Source organism: Candoia aspera, chromosome 2, assembly GCF_035149785.1.
Source record: "Candoia aspera isolate rCanAsp1 chromosome 2, rCanAsp1.hap2, whole genome shotgun sequence".
NCBI classification, from domain to species: Eukaryota; Metazoa; Chordata; class Lepidosauria; order Squamata; family Boidae; genus Candoia; species Candoia aspera.
Window position 1 is genome coordinate 142,926,308 of NC_086154.1, and position 19,984 is coordinate 142,946,291.

At 40.9% G+C, this 19,984-nt stretch overlaps 1 protein-coding gene across 1 annotated transcript in view; it reads right to left on the reverse strand.

Moving 5' to 3' along the window:
- Positions 1 to 730: 730 nt before the first annotated feature.
- GTSF1 (gametocyte specific factor 1) overlaps positions 731 to 19,984 on the reverse strand; it is a 39,350-nt gene continuing 20,096 nt past the window's right edge. Inside the window, exons 6-7 of the mRNA XM_063293956.1 lie at positions 13,617 to 13,711; positions 731 to 1,234 (exon numbers count right to left, since the gene is read on the reverse strand). Coding sequence (XP_063150026.1) covers positions 1,221 to 1,234; positions 13,617 to 13,711 — 109 coding nt within the window. The 3' untranslated portion in view covers positions 731 to 1,220. The remainder of the gene's footprint in view (positions 1,235 to 13,616; positions 13,712 to 19,984) is intronic.

Genomic DNA, 19,984 nt, shown 5'->3' on the forward strand with positions numbered 1-19,984 from the left:
CAATACGGTTTGTTGTTTACTTACTTTGTTCTGTTTTCCTTTTCCCCAAATAAACTTTTATATACAGTAAGTAGTAATGGGACTAGAATACTCCTGAGAGAGCTAGAAAGTAGCCTGTCATCCAAACCAAATGGTTGTCTTCCAATGTTCTATATTAACTGCTCTTCATAAAATTAAGAGTCAACAACTTGATTACTAAGAGCTGTTTTAATAAAATGTTTAAATTCAGTTTCACAGTAATCTTTTTTGCAGAAACAGTCAGAAAAAGGGACAAAGAAATTTTACCAGAAATTGAAGTAACTGCTCCTCAGCATCTAGAATGACTATATCAACATAAAAAATTACAACCTTCATAAACAAGAATACATTTGTATTTGAGCTTAACTACTGAAACTAGCCAGAGTGGGGCAACGAAGAAATTCTTCAAATAAACTGCCAATCTTGATTCAGCAACTGAAGATGTCATTTCCCCTCAAATTACAGACCCCCAAAACCTGCAGGAGGAACCATCAATGGCCAAGTTACATTTATCAAAATACATCTGGACATGCTAAAAGACAGCTTTCTGCATATACAAAGGTGTAAGGAATACAAGTAGAGCAATGCTTCTTGACTCGTTTCTATAAAATAAGCCAACAAAAAGCACTGGAATAAAGAGCATGTCATAAATTGTTCAGAAAAATAACCCAGAATTGCAGAATCAGATTTGACTGTGTGCTAGGAAATAGATCGACTACCTTGGAAAAGGGAATGAATCCTGACTCTTCATATCAAGACATTCAACTGGGGTGGAAAACATGTGGCTTTCCAAATGTTGCTGGATTCCAATTCTTGGAGCCGCAGCCGGCATTGTCAATAAAGAATGCTGGGAATTGTACTTCAGCAACATCTAGAAAGCTCCAGGGTCTCAAACACAGTAAACCATTTTCATTGTCTGGAAATTTCTCCTACTCTTCATCCCTGCTTTTATACAAGGCTAATTTGTTTTACTGGGCTTTTAGGAGTGAAATTCTGTGTGCATAGTAACAATTAAGTAGCACACTGTTGGCAACTATATTGTTAACTGCTGCATACGCAGTTAAGAGCCTAAATTGTTTAGTTTTGCCACCCCAAACAGGAAAACAGTTTGGTCTTAGTTTCTTTGCTGGCACTTCAATCTTTCTGAGAGTAGATAATGAATACTTGAGAGCCAATGGAAGGAACAGCTTCTGCCATGGCCTTCAATTTTCAGCATCTGCAATTAAATTAAAAGCAAGCAGTTTTAGTTCTCAAAATAGAAGCTATGATAATCCACACACAAGAAGTGTCAGGCAAGCCAGCTTTGTGGCTCCACAACAGCCATTACCTCAAGAAAATACCACCAATTCTTTACATAGTTTGCATGCTTACAGTGATAGGCAGGACAAACAAAACTTCTTAACCAGAATGGTGAGCAGAATTTATCTTACCAATATGCATTGTGGCTTAAAGTAATGGATCTTTTAGCCATCCAAGGAAATGGAAGTTGGTTGAAACTTTTGCAATCCACTTGAACAAAGCAAGTTCTGTCAAACCAGTCTTTGAATCAACCTTAGGCTGACAAATGTATTCCTAGAGGAGTCTTTCTAAGCTACAGTTTGAAGCAATGGTTGAAGCACTCAGGAAAAAACTTTGGAAGCAGCTCTCCCGTACAGTAGTTGAGATAAAAGACTAGTAGGGGGAACAAAATTGACATCTGTCCCTGACATTGGAAGCTCAGTGGATAACAGTGTCTCAGACTAAGCTACTCATAAGGTTACTGTTCTGAGGAAAAACAGGAGGAGAGGATGCTATGTATGCTCCCTTCAGCTCCTGGATGAAAGATGGGGTATAAATCAAATTAATGAATACATAAATATTTATATTTGTCATGGAGAAACTGTAATCCAAAGGCACAATCTTTTGGGGGGGAAAGTTCCATACATTCTCTGCTAATTTCTCATCCACTGCTCCCCAGTAGAATTAGAATAAAAGTAAGAAACAGAGGGTAGGACAAAAACAAAACTGGAAATATAGTGAAGTGATTACTGTCTATATCTGCATTCAGCAAATCACAATATTTGACGAAAGATAAGCAAGTCCCTAGAACAGAAATATTAAGCTGAGGATCCTTTACAATCAGATCTTGTCTGTATCTAGCCATTATAGTTCTTCTCAAATGTTATTCCTAAGCTGCAGTAGTGTTAGAAAAGACCAATCTGAATGATATACCAAGGAGCAACAATTATTTCTGTAATTAAGCTATTTTCTTATATCATTGTTTTCTCATGAAGTACTTCCCTATTGGAAGATAACACAGAAAGCTATCAATGGTTAATACTGTGATAGCAATCAAAGCACCTTCACAATAGTTGACAATGTCTAACACATTGGCATTGGCTGCCTAATATTTTCTATATGTTTTGGACTTCAACTTCCATTAGATTTGGCTACGACAAAAGATTGTTGGACTGTTCAAAACTTCTTGAGGGGACAAAATCCTCACCTTTGATCTAACAGAAGTCTTGAAAATAACTTGCTAAAACAGAAAAATTTGTTTGCAAATTTCTAGTGACCTGCTCTGTGGAGTGCCTCAGGGTTTGGTGTTCTCCCCCCTCCTTTTAAACATTATTTTATTTTATTTTTATCCCACTTTTATTATTTTTATAAATAACTCAGGGTGGGGAACATACCATATACTCCTTCCTCCTCCTATTTTCCCCACAACCACCCTGTGAGTTGGGCTGAGTGTGTGTGACCAGCCCAAGGTCACCCAGCTGGCTTTCATGCCTAAGACGGGACTAGAACTCACAGTCTCCTGGTTTCTAGCCCAGCACTTTAACCACTAGACCAAACTGGTTCCCATTTTCATCTACATGAAGCCGCTGGGTCAGATCATCTGTCACCACAGGATGAGGTATCATCAGTATGCTGATGATACACAATTGTACGTCTCCATCCTGAGCGAACTAAGTGATGCTCTGGATGTTCTTTCCTGCTGCCTGGAGGTTGTGGGGGTCTGGATGGGGAACAACAGGCTTCAGCTGAACAGAGTAAGACGGAGTGGCTGTGGGTGAGGAGCCACTCCGTATCTGGGAATCTACCATCATTAGTCCTTGATGGGCTTGCACTGCCCCAGGCGGACCTGGTGCGCAATTTGGGGGTCCTCCTGCACTCATGACTCCTGCTTGAGGAGCAGGTGGCAGTTGTGGCTAGGAGGGCCTTTGCTCAACTTTGTGTTGTGCACCTGCTGTGCCCTTTCCTGGATTGGGAAGCCCTTGTCTCAGTCACTCACACCCTGTTCATCTCCTGTATGGACTACTGCAATACACTCTACATGGGGCTACCCTTGAAAAGTATCCGGAAGCTGCAACTGGTGCAGAATGTGGCAGTGCAGGCAGTTATAGGTGCCTCTAAGACTGTGCATTTAGCACCTCTGCTGTGCGAGTCACACTGGATGCCCCTGTATTTCTGGATACAATTCAAGGTGTTGGTTATGACCTTTAAAGCCCTTCATGGCATGGGCTCAGGTTACCTGAGGAACCATCTCCTCCCAATCACATCGACCCGTCCCACCCAGTCTGGCAGGAATGGCACGTTATGGATCCCATTGGCTAAAGGATTCCAACTGGTGGGGTTGAGGAGGAAAACCTATTCTCCTTTGCCCCTGCCCTGTGGAACATCTTGCCCCCTGAGGTGAGGATGGCCCCCCCTCCTCTGGCCTTCCAGAAGAGTGTCAAGACCTGGCCCTGCCAACTAGCTTGGGGGCCCAAGAGTGATAGGCAGCCCTGGGGGTGGTTGGTGGCTTAAAGAGGCTCTCTCCACCTTTTAGTTTCCCTCTCCTATCATATTCTATTTTTTTGTATTTTTTGTATTTTTATAATTGTTTTTTAACTTTTATTTGTAAGCCACCCAGTCACTTTATAGTGAGATGGGCGATATATAAATTTAATAAAATAAATACATAAATAAATGGCTTTGAACAGAACACCGGCATTTCCATGAAATTCCTTCTGCTGTGGTTGGAGCATTACTTACTTAGTAGCATTACTCTTTCATTTGCTCCAGCAGGAAGAACCAACTATTTTTCTTCAGCCAACCCCTAAGTGGCAGTAAAGAGCAACCTCTAGCTGCTTTAAGGACTGAGAAGCACCCTTAACACAAGTTTCATAAAAGGTACAGATGCAAAGAACCAATATTAAAAAAAGAACTTCACATTTCACACAATGTTTATTTTTCCTAAGTAGCTGGAAGGTAATCTCAGCTGTAACTTAGAGCAGTGGGCCCAATATAAAGGTAACTACATGCTACACAAAGGAGGCACTACTTGTCACAGGACCCTTTGGCTGAAGACAGCACTGAGTTTTTTGAATTAAGACAACAAAAAAAGAGACTGAAAACCATGCTGATGCCCTGCAAATGTTGCTCAGTGGAGGTAGAAAAGATGACAGAGATAGCAGTGTTCCCATGCTCCTTTTTGTAAAAGGATGTGGTATATGCTAGGCCACGGTTTTCTAGCTGTGAAAAATGCAGGTTTGGATCCACCTAGTAATTGCTGTATAGGGCCCCTTGTGTTTGAATGGAACTTTCACTGGAAAGAGGTAAGAAAGGTCTGACCAGTACCAGTCCTTAGTCCTTTTGAGGTAAACTTGATGGCTCTTTGGATATCCAGCTTGGGCCTCCACTTCTCTAGCAGTATGGCTGGACACAAGCAGAAACAAAGGCAGGCAGAGACTGTGACTCTTGTGGAAGGTGACATTTACTCTTGGGCAAGAAAGTGGAATTTGTATGTACAACCACAGAGTTTGGAAAGATCATACAGAGTTCCTCCAAAGCTAATATAACTGTTAGTTTTGAAACCTGTATGGATTAGATTTATATCACGCCTTTCTTCCAGGAACTCAAGGTGGCATACGCATCATTCTCTTTTCCCCCACAACAACCATCTTGAGCTGAGAGCCCCAAATTACCCAATAAGCTTCCATGGCTGAGAGCAGGACTTGAACATCGGTCAATTTCACTACCAACAATGGCTCACTGGTACTATTAACAAATGTTCTCTCATTCTCAGATCCCCAACTGTAGTTCGAGAATAACACTGTCTTAGTTACAGTAAGGATTACAGTTGTACTGGAAAGTGTACTAACATCTGAAAGGCAGTAGCAAAGTTCTAGGTATGTACAGAATCACAAAGACTATTTCCATATTCCAGGTGCTTTGCACTGAGAGGTTTGATGCTGAAATGCAGCATTCCTAGTCACCGTAGGAAAGTTTACAAACCAAAAGAACTACCACAGTGAAATTCACAGAACAAGTCATTTTGTTGTCTCAAAAATGCAATGATTGTATAACACCTAACCTTATTTATCTAATTATTAGCGATTTAACTATTCACATAATCCAAATACCCATACTGATACTGAATTACTTAATTCTGTTAAATGGAATTATCTTCCATTCAAAGCCTTTTGTTTCAAGACATTTAATTCCAGCAGAAATTCTGCAGAAAATTAAAGTCTTTCTAAATCAGAGATTTGTCACTGTAGTTTCCATCCATTGCGGAATCTCCTGCACAGCACCCTTAAGCTGCTTATCTCCCATGCCAAAACTGACTGGAAATAAAGACAGCTTAAGAAATTCTGTCCAGAATTCACCTTATTCATCACCCCCCCCCCCCGGTGATCTGTTAGGCCCCCGCCCTTTTAGCCTTCCAGAAGGCCATCAAGACTAGGCTTTTTACTCAGGTGCTGAGATAGAGTGAGGGTGTCTGAGGTTGGTTGTTGGGGCATCCCAGGGGGATGACTGAGGTGATGGGTTTTTATGTTTTTATGTTTTTTGGTTTTTTATGGTTCTGTGGTTTTACTGTTGCTGTGATCTGCTCAGAGTTTTGCTTTAAGATATGTGGCCTTTATTTATTTAAATAATTATTTATTTATTTAAATAATTAAATATTTATCGACTGATCACTGCCAATGAGATGGTATTTCATTTCATTTCACCTTCCCATAACAGACCAGTAAACACTACATTCTTTGTTTTTTTGGTGGGTTAACAGGGCTTCAATTACTAGACTCCCCGGCTTCTTTACGCTTCCCAATTACTTTCCTTTTCATGGACTAGTCTCTGAGGATACATGGCTTCCATTTCCATAAGTCAACCTCTCTTGAACCCTCCTCATACTTGACACCTTCCTTCTGGCTCATTCACTGATGGACAAGTTCAAAAACAACCCCCAACCCCCACCAGTTTTAGTTTCCTTCTTCTCACTAAGGCTAGAAAGAAAAATTAACAGAACTCTTTGTCAATTTCACATGGTTAAAAAAAGAAAGATCCATGATTTTTTTTTTAAAAAAAACAACAGGTCTAGCATTTCATTGGTCCACTGAACCTAAAAAAAAATCCACCAAAAAAACAAAGAATGTAGTGTTTACTGGTCTGTTATGGGAAGGTCTGTTCATAAGGAGGTGAGGAGCCTAACACAACATGTCCAGGGAGGGTAGCAACGAGTGACAAGACAGGAGGGGGTATTCTTGCCATAGCACGTAATAGCCAATTGGAGAGGAGGGTGTTTGGTTCCAATAAAATTAAGTAAACCATCAAGAAAGATAAGAAAGAAAACTTCAGCAAAGGATCATTGCCTTGTCGTGGTGCTGGAGCTTGAGCACCTCAATGATGCCATGAGCTAAACCGTGAAGGGCCACCCAAGACGGGAAGGTCATGACAGAGAGGTCAGACTAAATGCGATCCCTGGGGAAGGTAATGGCAATCCACCCCAGTATTCTTGCCATGAAAACTAAATGGATCAGTACAACCAGAGATATGTCGGTATACCATCGGAAGATGAGACCCCCAGGTCGGAAGATGGTCAAAATGCTACTGGGGAGGAACAGAGGATGCGTTCAACTAGCCCCAGACGTGATGACACAGCTAGCTCAAAGCCGAAAGGACGGCTAGTGGCCGATGGTGCTGGTGGTGAACGGCGAATCTGATGTTCTAAGGATCAACACGCCATTGGAACCTGGAATGTAAGATCTATGAGCCAGGGCAAATTGGATGTGGTTATTGGTGAGATGTCAAGATTAAAGATAGACATTTTGGGCGTCCGTGAACTGAAATGGACTGGAATGGGCCACTTCACATCAAATGACCACCAGATCTACTACTGTGGACAAGAGGACCACAGAAGAAATGGAGTAGCCTTCATAATTAATTGTAAAGTGGCTAAAGCAGTGCTTGGATACAATCCAAAAAACGATAGAATGATCACAATTCGAATTCAGGGCAAGCCATCTAACATCACAGTGATCCAAATATAAGCCCCAACCACAGATGCTGAAGAAGCTGAAGTAGAGCAGTTCTATGAGGATCTGCAGCACCTACTGGACAACACGCCTAAAAGAGATGTTATTTTCATCACGGGAGACTGGAATGCTAAGGTGGGCAGTCAAATGACACCTGGAATTACAGGTAAGCATGGCCTGGGAGAACAAAATGAAGCAGGACATAGGCTGATAGAATTTTGCCAAGACAACTCACTCTGCATAATACTCTCTTCCAACAACCTAAGAGAAGGCTTTATACATGGACTTCACCAGATGGACAACACCGAAATCAGATTGACTACATCCTTTGCAGCCAAAGGTGGCAGACATCTATACAGTTGGTAAAAACAAGACCTGGAGCTGACTGTAGTTCTGATCACGAACTTCTTCTTGCACAATTTAGGATCAGAATAAAGAGATTAGGGAAGACCCACAGAGCAGCTAGATATGAGCTCACTAATATTCCTAAGCAATATGCAGTGGAGGTGAAGAATAGATTTCAGGGACTGGACTTAATAGATAGGGTCCCAGAAGAACTCTGGACAGAAGTTCACAACACTGTTCAGGAGGCGGCAACAAAATACATCCCAAAGAAAGAGAAAACCAAGAAGGCAAAATGGCTGTCTGCCGAGACACTAGAAGTAGCCCAAGAAAGAAGGAAAGCAAAAGGCAACAGTGATAGGGGGAGATATGCCCAATTACATGCAAAATTCCAGAGGCTAGCCAGAAGAGATAAGGAATTATTTTTAAACAAGCAATGCACGGAAGTGGAAGAAGACAATAGAATAGGAAGGACAAGAGACCTCTTCCAGAAAATTAGAAACATCGGAGGTAAATTCCAGGCCAAAATGTGTATGATCAAAAACAAAGATGGCAAGGACCTAACAAAAGACAAAGAGATCAAGAAAAGGTGGCAAGAATATACAGAAGACCTGTATAGGAAGGATAAGAGTATCGGGGATAGCTTTGACGGTGTGGTCAGTGAGCTAGAGCCAGACATCCTGAAGAGTGAGGTTGAATGGGCCTTAAGAAGCATTGCTAATAACAAGGCAGCAGGAGACGACGGCATCCCAGCTGAACTGTTCAAAATCTTGCAAGATGATGCTGTCAAGGTAATGCATGCTATATGCCAGCAAATTTGGAAAGCACAAGAATGGCCATCAGATTGGAAAAAATCAACTTATATCCCCATACCAAAAAAGGGAAACACTAAAGAATGTTCAAACTATCAAACAGTGGCACTCATTTCACATGCCAGTAAGGTAATGCTCGAGATCCTGCAAGGTAGACTTCAGCAATTCATGGAGCGAGAATTGCCAGATGTACAAGCTGGGTTTAGAAAAGGCAGAGGAACTAGGGACCAAATTGCCAATATCCGCTGGATAATGGAAAAAGCCAGGGAGTTTCAGAAAAACATCTATTTCTGTTTGATTGACTATTCTAAAGCCTTTGACTGTGTGGACCATAACAAATTGTGGCAAGTTCTTAGTGGTATGGGGATACCAAGTCCTCTTGTATGCCTCCTGAAGAATCTGTATAACGACTAAGTAGCAACAGTAAGAACAGACCATGGAACAACGGACTGGTTTAAGATTGGGAAAGGAGTACGGCAGGGCTGTATACTCTCACCCTACCTATTCAACTTGTATGCAGAACACATCATGTGACATGCTGGGCTTGAGGAATCCAAGGCTGGAGTTAAAATCGCTGGAAGAAACATTAACCATCTCAGATATGCAGATGATACCACTTTGATGGCTGAAAGCAAAGAGGAACTGAGGAGCCTTATGATGAAGGTGAAAGAAGAAAGTGCAAAAGCTGGCTTGCAGCTAAACCTCAAAAAAACCAAGATTATGGCAACCAGCTTGATTGATAACTGGCAAATAGAGGGAGAAAATGTGGAAGCAGTGAAAGACTTTGTATTTCTAGGTGCGAAGATTACTGCAGATGCTGACTGCAGTCAGGAAATCAGAAGACGCTTAATCCTTGGGAGAAGAGCAATGACAAATCTCGATAAAATAGTTAAGAGCAGAGACATCACACTGACAACAAAGGTCCGCATAGTTAAAGCAATGGTGTTCCCCTTAGTAACATATGGCTGCGAGAGCTGGACCATAAGGAAGGCTGAGAGAAGGAAGATAGATGCTTTGGAACTGTGGTGTTGGAGGAAAATTCTGAGAGTGCCTTGGACTGCCAGAAGATCAAACCAGTCCATCCTCCAGGAAATAAAGCCAGACTGCTCACTTGAGGGAATGATATTAAAGGCAAAACTGAAATACTTTGGCCACATAATGAGAAGACCGGACACCCTGGAGAAGATGCTGATGCTAGGGAGAGTGGAGGGCAAAAGGAAGAGGGGCCGACCAAGGGCAAGGTGGATGGATGATATTCTAGAGGTGACGGATTCCTCCCTGGGGGAGCTGGGGGTGTTGACGACCGACAGGAAGCTCTGGCGTGGGCTGGTCCATGAAGTCACAAAGAGTCGGAAGCGACTAAACGAATAAACAACAAACCATCAAAGTGCACAGCATGACCTGTGCTATCAGAAGTTGAAAAACACTACTTTGGAAGCAGCAAGAAAAGATGGGCAGAGGTTGCCTTGCAATGGCCTGGAGTAGGTTGAGAATAATGTCATGTGTTCCTGTCTTTGAGAAATTGTTATCAGGTCACAGTTGGGGCAAGGCAAGCAGGACATGCAGATAAGCTTTAAAGTTTGCATGACACAATGTCTGGATCTAGGCCTTCTTTTGAGCGCTTTGAAAGTATTATTTCTACGCTTTGGGAAAAATGCAACATCACCAGAGCCAGCCAAGAAATTATGGCAGCATAGTGGATTAAAGCAGACTATGGAGCAGTTAAGTCTCCCTCAAAATATATTTCTGGATAGTGATGAGAATAATCTGTACAACCCATACTTTTTCCTAAAAAATTTGACATATAACTCCCACTATGCAATCTTCTCCAGATAGTTCAATTAGACAGATTAATGAAAAAAGAGAAGAGACATTTGGATTGCTGCTCCAAAAACACTGTGCTTAATGGAGCATTTTAAAGTGAAGAGCGACTCTTAAGTTACTTTCAATGACACCATGGCTTAACTCAGATGCTGATGTTGTTACTATTTCCTTGATTACCTTACGCAGGCTAAGTAAATGTCTTGCACTCCACTGTAAATGTTCTAGCTTCACACAGCTAGAGGGGAAGCTGCCTTGCACCAATAAGACCAGTGAAGCTGTATTCTGAAAAATTCAGAACTTTCAATAAAAGCACAAGAAAAGATTGAGGGATCTTAAGACTCACCTCTTGCATGTATTTTCCCAGCTCAAATCTTCCTTTAGGCTGAATAGCCCTTTTTAGCTACCCAAGGATGTCCCAAGGAAAATCATTTCTTATTACAACCTCAATTAGCTTTCTCTCCCTCCCTTTCCTTTAGCACATATGCAAATATGCATGTACCTACATGCCAGAGAAAATTATTACTTTTCCCCAAACACCTTTTCATATTTCATACATTCACTCTCATCTATAGCAAGCTGATTTATAAATTGATTTATGTTGCATACGTTTACACAGCCAAATCTACTTCAGTTACATTGGCTTGACACCTATCTTCTGAGAAATTGGAGGATGGACTCATTAAGGAATCGGTACATAGTTTTATTCCTCCAGTATTTCATGGCTGGAGTCATTTGATTCATGGATGCCACTGTCTAAGGAAAGATGGGACCCTTTCTTTCAAAAAAGCAAAAATTCCAAGATAATCCTCCCACGTCTTCACCTATCCCAATGTTTAAGTGGGAAATGTAAGAAGATATCCTTGCATTTATACCACAAATCTTTAATTTGCCAGAAGAATAAGATAATTGCATTCACAGGAAGTAATCTTATTTATATTTAATTTCAATCAATGTTGTCCTGGCCCAATTTTAAAATCTTTGTTGCACATTACTTTTGCAAATACAATCTCTGGCACGCACACAAGGAACAATCATAGTTTTTAGCTCTCTCAAAATTGTGAGGTGCCATTTTGCATTAACTCAGCCACATGCTATAACCAGGAAAAAGAAGCATGGGAAGACCTTTGCATTCTTCCTTGTATCTGTTTATAACTTTAGAAATGGAAGAAGCATTTTGTCACCTCAGGGATAGAACAGGAAAGAAAAAAAATGATGCTAGTCTAGCCATTCCCCAACCCAAGGAGAGATAAGAATAACGATGCAACATATTCCAGATTGTTACAGCCTATGAGAGCTGAATGGGGAAAGACTCTGCAAACCAAGCCTAATGCAGCTGTTCACCATGAAGCTCCTACCAAATTTAACAGGAATTAATACCGAAAATCTAACAACTGTTAGATACTATTTATGCTCCTTCTTCTCAAGCACTTATATTTCAAAGCAGCTGTTTCAGGGCAGTTAGAGGTAAATGGCGCCCTCTCTTGTCTAGTAAGACAAGAGTAAAATAAAACCCTTCTTCCATTACACCTATACAGAGGCTGGATTCCACTCAACAGGCTTAAACGGGTCACTAATGGGCGACAGCAAGCATACCAAACTAGACAGTCTTGGACAGAAAAGGTTTCTTGTTAACCCCAAACTAACTTGGAACAAATCAGTTGTTAATTAAATTATTCCTTCTAGTCAGCTATGGTCTGAAACATATACACCTAGTCAGTAGACAGCTGGAGTTGCAGGGAAGCTGAAACATTAGCTGCTTCCCTACTGCTAAGGCATGGGAGTATCTGCAAATGCCTCCCAAGTTGCAGTGGTCAAGCTGTGCCCACTGCTTCCTACCTGGCCAACGTGGATAAAGGACCACTGACATGATGGGAGCAGAAGTCCAGAGTTGAGAGAGATGCAACACTGAACATGGAAGACAAATCTACAGATGTAGTTACCTGGTATCCTGTGGCGATCTGATGCCCCAGGATATCCAGCACATATAAGGAACTCATCCCTTTCCAGAGATTCAGGAGGAAGGCCATAAGTGATTAAAAAGTTTAACTGCCCTTAATAACCATGCACTTATATGTGGATTCCAGAATGAAATGACTAAAATATGAATGAAGATTGGCTTCTTTTCAAGTAGAAACAGAGAAAACACTTTTTATTTTAAGGTAGTTCACATTGATGGGCTAAGGATGGAAAGCAAAGAATGGGAAGAAAAAAAATCTCAGGCTTGGTCAACAGGGGATGATGTCAAAGAAAAAGAAACCAAGAAAATGTTGCTTTATGAATCAAGCAAACCATTGCTTACCTATGGTTTACCACTATAAGAACAAATCTACCTTCTTTTTTGAGCTATAGCTATGTGGCAAAACAGGAGTTACCTTTAGTTGCTTTGTACAGTCCTGGTATAATCTTTACAAACTTTAAACCAGCCAAGTTCAAAGTAACTACAGTTGACTATAAGTGAAAGTTTTGAAATTCCTTTTCCCTTAACTGAGTAGCAAGAGGAGGAAAATTCACAGAGCACATAATCATGGATTAGCATTTTGTCTGAAACATGGCCACTATGTAAGTGGCAACCTTCTTGTAAAACAATTGTTACTATTTGTTAGCAAGGCTAGCAATGGAGACTTGCTTTCTATTCTGCATCAACCAGGACGAACTGAGCAGCACAGCATTTTTTAATTGTATTAATTATCTGCCTAGGGAATAATTCCCATAAACAGAAACCCTATTCATTTGAAAACCCATTTCATTTTTTTTAAAGTACAGAGACTGACTTTCATAATAAGCATTCAATTTGATGACAATTAAAACTAGCTTGTTCTCATAAAATCATATTTTTAAATATGTCTCGTGTTTATTGACCCACATTCACATTTGTTAGTTACATATGTAGCTGGGCCATGTCTCAGTGACCCTTACCCCTTAGGAGAGACAGCTGCCTCTGATCAAGACAAACAGACAGTATACTACTACACATATTACTATACATTCATATACCAAATAGCAATTATGAGCTCCCCTTAATGACAAATAATGACCACTATAATGCTCAGGCATATAAATACTTCCATCAGATGTTATCAGTAAATAATAAACTATGTAATTAATTTCAGTTTGGTGCATACATAAATCTTCCCAGGTTCTTACCTATTTATCTATAACGGACATAGTTGCCAGCACATACTGCATTGAGGTTACAGGCTTTGCTTTTTTAAGAAAAATAGATGTGGGATTTTAATAAGAAACATGGTGATTTTAATAAGAAACACTGTATTGCATGGAAGTGCTTTATGGTACACAATCCAATGTCTACTATGCAGAAAACATCCCCAACGTTACTTACTGTTCTTCCATGGTAGAACATAGGGCAAGCTTCTAGGAGGTCGCAGACCTGAAGCTAGGTAGCTCCTATGTCCCATTACTGCACTGGATCTTGAACTAGGGAAAAGAAAAAAGGAAAAATTTGTGCTCCTGCTTTACTTCTTTCATATTTGTATTTTTACAGGAGGGAGAAACATCTTTAATATACAGGTAGTCCTCACTTAACGACCTTTCATTCAGCAGCCGTTTGGAGTTATGGCAGTGCTGAACGAATGGTAGTTACACCCAGTCCCTGAAGTTACGGTTGCAGTGCCCCTGTGGTCACATGATCAAAATTTGAGCGCTTGGCAGCCCACCCGCGCTTAGGACCGCAGGGGTGCTTCAACAACCCCTACCTATCTCCCCCCCCCCCGTCCTTTTGGCTGCCCTGCATTCCACTGCCTCTACCGGCCCTGGGCTCTGCCGCTCTGGGTTCCACTTCCCCTACCAGCCCTGCTGCCCCCAGCTGACCTTTGCCGTCATCTTCCTCCTGCTACTGACAAGGCATGCCCGTCCTGGCCCTTCACAAGGCAGCTGTTGGCCACGCAAGGCCTTCTTCCTGAGGCCAGTGCAGCCTTCTCCAAATTGCATGCAGCCTTCTCGCGAGGTTTTGAAGCCTTCCATAGGGCAAGCAGAGCTCAGGGCTGGCAGAGGCAGTGGAGTGCAGGGTGGCCAAAAGGGCATAGATGAGGTGGAGATAAGCAGGTGGGGGGAGTTGAAGAGGAGGCAGTCCCTTACCTTAACGAGGCTTGGGGCTGGGAGGGACCAAGCCAGGAATGGCTTGGATCGGGGTGGGTCCTTGCCTAAGAACCAGTGGGATTCAGTTAATACCTGCAATGGGGAACACTGGGATTGCTGTTGGTAAGTGATGCAGTCATGTGATGTCGCACTTTAAGACCACATCGCTTAGTGAGAGAAATGCTGGTTCCAATTACTGTTGTAACTCAAGAACTACCTGTACTAGTCATTATTCAACAAGAATTCGTGTAAGTTTCTGTAGGTCAGGATTAATAACTCTGTATGACCCTCTGTAACAGGAAGATAAACAGATTTGCAAGTGACATTTGATACAGTTCCACTCAGCATTTAATTGTGCTATTCCAATGCTCTATGGATAAACAAACTGAACAATCTCTATTCACACCCCAGTAGGTAAGTATTGTTCCCATTTCACAATTAAACTAAGACTGAGAAATGAGCAGCCACGGTTACCTAATTAAGTTCATAATTAAGCCTAAATCAGGAGCTTTCAAATCATAGGCCATTACTAAATTCTTACACTGCAGTAGTTCTCTGACATTTACATGGGGGGTTTATTTTTTTGTTTTACGTAATAAAACAGAAAAGAGACAAAAGGAAAAGAAAAAGTTAAATAACAAAGAGACAAACAAGGCAATAACAAATTGTATATATAAAGGCTTGATGCACTGCTCCAAGATATCATCTGTCTTGCCATCAGATAGTAGGTGATATGCCAATGAACGTTAACATTCAGAAGGTGAAACAGAGCCCTCCAAGACTGGACTATGAATCGAATCCCACAACTTGAGATCAAATGACTAGACCTGCCTCTGCTGGAGTACTTACATGATGAATAACTAAGCAGTCTCCAGTGCAAAGGGGAAGCCCCCACATGGGAAAAAAACTAGCCTTAAAAAAAAACAAACAGCTCTACAATTAGCCAAAATAGCATCCAATTCAATTCAATTGATTTTATTATGGTCACTGACCAGTACAAGATACAATTCTATAAAAATATGCACATTAGCCATTAGCCATAAAATATGAGCCATCTAAATTAAAATAATTTTAAATTTGAGTTTACAAGTTCCAATTAGGTGTTAAAATACGTTTGGATCACAAGTGAGCCCCTTAATCAAATTTAAAAACAATCTTATTAATTTGCATTATCATGACTAATATTCTATCAGGTATAAGTGTCTATAAAAATATATATAAAATATTAAAAGGAGTGATAAAAAGAGTAAAATATCATATATAAAATGTGTTATATAGACCACAAAGTTATTACAAGGGATACATTACTACATTTTTCCAATCATAATCTCACGTATCTTCATAGCAGCTGTGCAGAATCTGGCTGCTTGCGCTGTGACGGATATTCATCTATAAGTAACATTTGCATACAATCTATATCTTTCCATCTAGGGCATTTACTAATCAAAGGTAATGTTAGTTTACTCCTGAGCTCTTTATAAAAAGGACAACGGAGAAGCATATGGTCTGTAGTTTCTATCTCTCCATTGTTACAAGGGCACCGCCTTGCAGCTATTGGGATTTTTTTGTATCTGCCTTCCAAGACTGCAGAAGGGAGTGCACGGCTTCGAGCTAGGGAGAAAGCTTTCCGCTGGCTAGGAATTTCAAGTTGAGAAAGGTAGTTAGCGGTATTGACAATATATTTATTATGCTCTGAAGATAGGAAATGAGGGGCCTTCTGCAAGACCATTTGTCTCTCTATATCCTTTATCCTTTGCTTCAGGGTCCATTTTGCCTGTTCGTAATCCATCCTAAGAATTGAATCTGTAGAAAATCCTAGCTTTGTGAGGCTAAATTCAATGTCCTTTAACCAAGAGGATTGGAAGTAATCTTGAAAAATGAGTGGTGCTAAACCTTGGGGATAGTGCTTGAGTTTTAGCCAAAGGTTCAGGGAGGCTAGACGCACTCTTGCCTCGACTTTTATCATGCCGACTTCCAATCGAAGTTGAGTGTTTGTCACACATTTGGGCATTTGGAGTACTGCTCTAATAAATGTGGACTGCACTCTTTCCAGAGGTGTAATGCTTGAAGTCGGAGCACCAATGCAGGACCCATAAAGGAGCTGGGCTAATGACTTCGCCTGGAAGAGCTTAAGAGCTGCTGGAACATAGTGCCCGCCTTTGCTTCGGAAAAACTTTGGAATGGCATTGGCTGATTTTTGTCCAGAATCAGCTGCATACTCAAAGTGAGGCTTCCTAGATCCAGTGGCATGCACAACTACCCCTAGGTATTGGAAGCTTGTCACTTGCTCTATTCTGTGCCCATTTATATGCCAGGAGCGAAGTTTCAGCCTTTTAGCGAAGGTCATTATCTTTGTTTTCTGATAATTTATTTCTAACTGATTATTAACACAATATTGGGCCAAGGATGTCAAAGCTCTCTTGAGACCTACAGGAGTCCTGGAGAGTATGACCGCATCGTCTGCATACAGCAGCAGGGCAATACTTTGGTCCCCTAATTTAGGAGGATGAAAGTCTGGGTGACTTAGGCATCTTACCATGTCATTAATGTAAAAGTTAAAAAGAAGGGGAGCCAAAATGCAACCCTGTTTCACCCCCTTTTGTACTTTAATTGGCTTGGACAGCGACCCAGATCTATTGCACCTGACCTTCAAGGCCGTATCTGAGTGTAGGGCACGTATTAGGTAGAGAAGCCTGCTATCTATTGAGGCGGCTTCCAACTTCTCCCGCAGCTTAGGCCTAGATATAGAGTCAAAAGCTGCCTTTAAGTCTATGTAAGCAGCATACAATGACGTTATCTTGTTGGAACAATATTTTTCAATCCAGTGTTGAAGAATCAGGCATTGTTCAATAGTTCTTCTGCCCTCTCTAAAGCCAGCCTGTTTGTCCGCTATAAGATTTCTCTGGTCCAGCCAGTCTTTGAGTTTTCCTTGCAAATGTCTAGCATATAGCTTACTAATTATATTCAGTAGACTAATAGGTCGGTAATTGGCAGGATCATTTATCTTCCCTTTTTAAAAAATCGGGACTGTAATAGCCAGGCCCCAATCCTCTGGGATTCTCCCCGAATTATCAATATAGGTAAAAAGTGATGCTAAAATTGGGGACCACCATTCAACATTATTCTTTAATACTTCCGCTGAAATAAAATCCATTCCCGGAGCCTTCCCTTTTCTAAGTTGTCCAATAAGAAATTTGATTTCAGCCACCGAGACTGAGGGCCACTCGATTAGACCTTCGTTCATTTGTGTCAACATCGCATTGTTAGGATCCTCATACATTTTCTGGAAATGGTATTCCCACACCTCTGGTGAAATGTGAGTCTAGAATAGTAGATGATCTGACAGTCTGATTGGATAATAGTTGCCAAAAAAGAGAGGTGTTCTTCAGTTTGGCAGCTTCAATAAGTTGTTTCCACGTGGTTTTCATATCCTGCTTCTACTTAACAGCCACCAATCTCTTATACTGTTTTTTGCTAGCAAGGAGGTGTTCAAGAGATTTTGTATTTGCGTTGTTAATAGACTCTGTCTTGGATTTATATAAGTGATAAGCTGCAGTGAGGGCTTTCTTAGCTTCAACACATTCTTTGTCGAACCATGTCTTAGAGAAGTCACAACCCTTTTGCTGTCAGGGTTAGTAATGCAAGTCAATACCGGTTGTAATTTTTGTATTAAAGTTTTATACAAAATCAATGGGTCTTGTGAGGTATTGGGAGACATAAACGATGATCGAATTGTTTGTAAATCATCCTCTGCCAATGTCTTCCTCACCCTTTGATCAAGTTGTAAGGTCCATCTGGCACGACAACTTACTTGTCCTGCTGGTACAATGACAGGGGTAAAATATGTCTCCGGCCGCAGCTGACTAGTAGGTATCTTCAAATGTAGACATAAAGGAAGATGGTCATTTTCTAGATGCGGAAGCACCTTAAAGGACTCCGCTGAATGTAATGAATTAATAGTGACTAGCACATAATCAATAGTACTTTTCCTAGTTCCAGCCATAAATGTATATTCTCCTGGGTGATCACTTTTCATGGAGTCATTTAGTATGTATAGATTAAACTTGTTTGCAAACTTGGCCAGACAAATCCCAGCATAGTTAGATCTTTTATCTTTGGAGAGGTGTACAAGAGTGGCATCAGGTAAATTAGGAGCATGGGTTGGCGGGTACTGCTGAAATTTGGAGAACAGTGTTTGGTCATCAGGACCTAGCCTGGCGTTAAAATCCCCCCCAAGTAGTACCGAGGCACTAGGATATTCCAAAAGGAGGTTATCCACGTACTGCTCTAGATCTGACCACATTGCCTCTATTTCGGCTCTTCTTTGTACTGGCGAGAAATACACATTATTAATAAGGAAATATTTCCCAGATCTAAGAGTACAGCCATAGTTATTTGATTAAGTGGATGAATGGATTTATGGCCTACTCTCAGAGCAGTAGAAATAAGAATTCCCAGTCCACCTTTCATCCGCCCTGGCCCTCTGCCAGCGGTTGCCTCCAACTTGTACGAATAATAGCCATTGAATACAAGATCATCAGCTGTCCAAGTTTCCTGAAGCAAAAGGATATCCGTATCTAACAAATGATCTAAATGGTTAAGGCCTTTGTTACGATACCATCTGGCTATATTCCACGAAATAATTTTCAGGGGATTTATCTTACACTAGTCTGCGTACTGTCAGGCCATATGCGTTAATATCCTTGATCTAGACAAACCCTCTTTATGATCCAAATGGGTCCCATCCATATTCCCATCTTCTAAAGAGCCAAGGTTAGAAATTTCTAAGGGTTGCTCGTGAACTTGGGCCACTGTAATAATTTTTGCTTTAGTTGTTTCCACTCGCTTCTGTGTGATATTAATACTTGTAGTGAGAGCAAAGGCTCCTCTATCTCAGATATTACATCTGGATTTTGTAGTTCATGGTTCTCATTGACAGCTTTCTGCCTACAGCTAGTTTGCTCTCTCTTTTCAGTGCATTCATATTGTTGTCCCAAGTGAGGATTTTCTTCTTGCATTGTTTGAGATGTTAAATTTAATAGAGGGTTCGCTGTGTGGCAAGTTGCCATTAAAGCTCCTTTTAAGTCATTTAATTTCTTAAGTGTATCAACTTGTCTGTTATCTGGTGGAGCACTGGGTAAGTTAATTAAGTTCCGTTCTAAAGGAACAGGAGGCAACTGAGTTGTTATCAGGTGGAGAGAATGTTTACTATTATTGTTCCTTGGCATAGTCTCCATTAATGAGGTGTCCTTGAATTTATCTGCAGGAGTATTTCTACTATGAGTTAAATTTATAACATTCTCTTGACTATGCTGAATTATAAGGGGACTAACTTCCTCTGAATGAAGAACTTGAAATGGGAATATTGAGAAAGTATTCAAAAAAGGTTTCATTTTTAGAAGCATCCATCTAAAGCTGCCTCTGGCTGGTAGCCAGTCTATCTTTTGTAAATCCACAAATCGTTTCTCACATCGTAGTAACTGACTTAATGATTGCAGTATAGCTCTTTTCGACTCCCATTTGCCTCCATTAATTCTATTAGTTTGTATTTGAAGGGCTATCTTATTGGGTTGTATAATACAGGTTTTTTACCCTTTTCATCCATTTCTATAC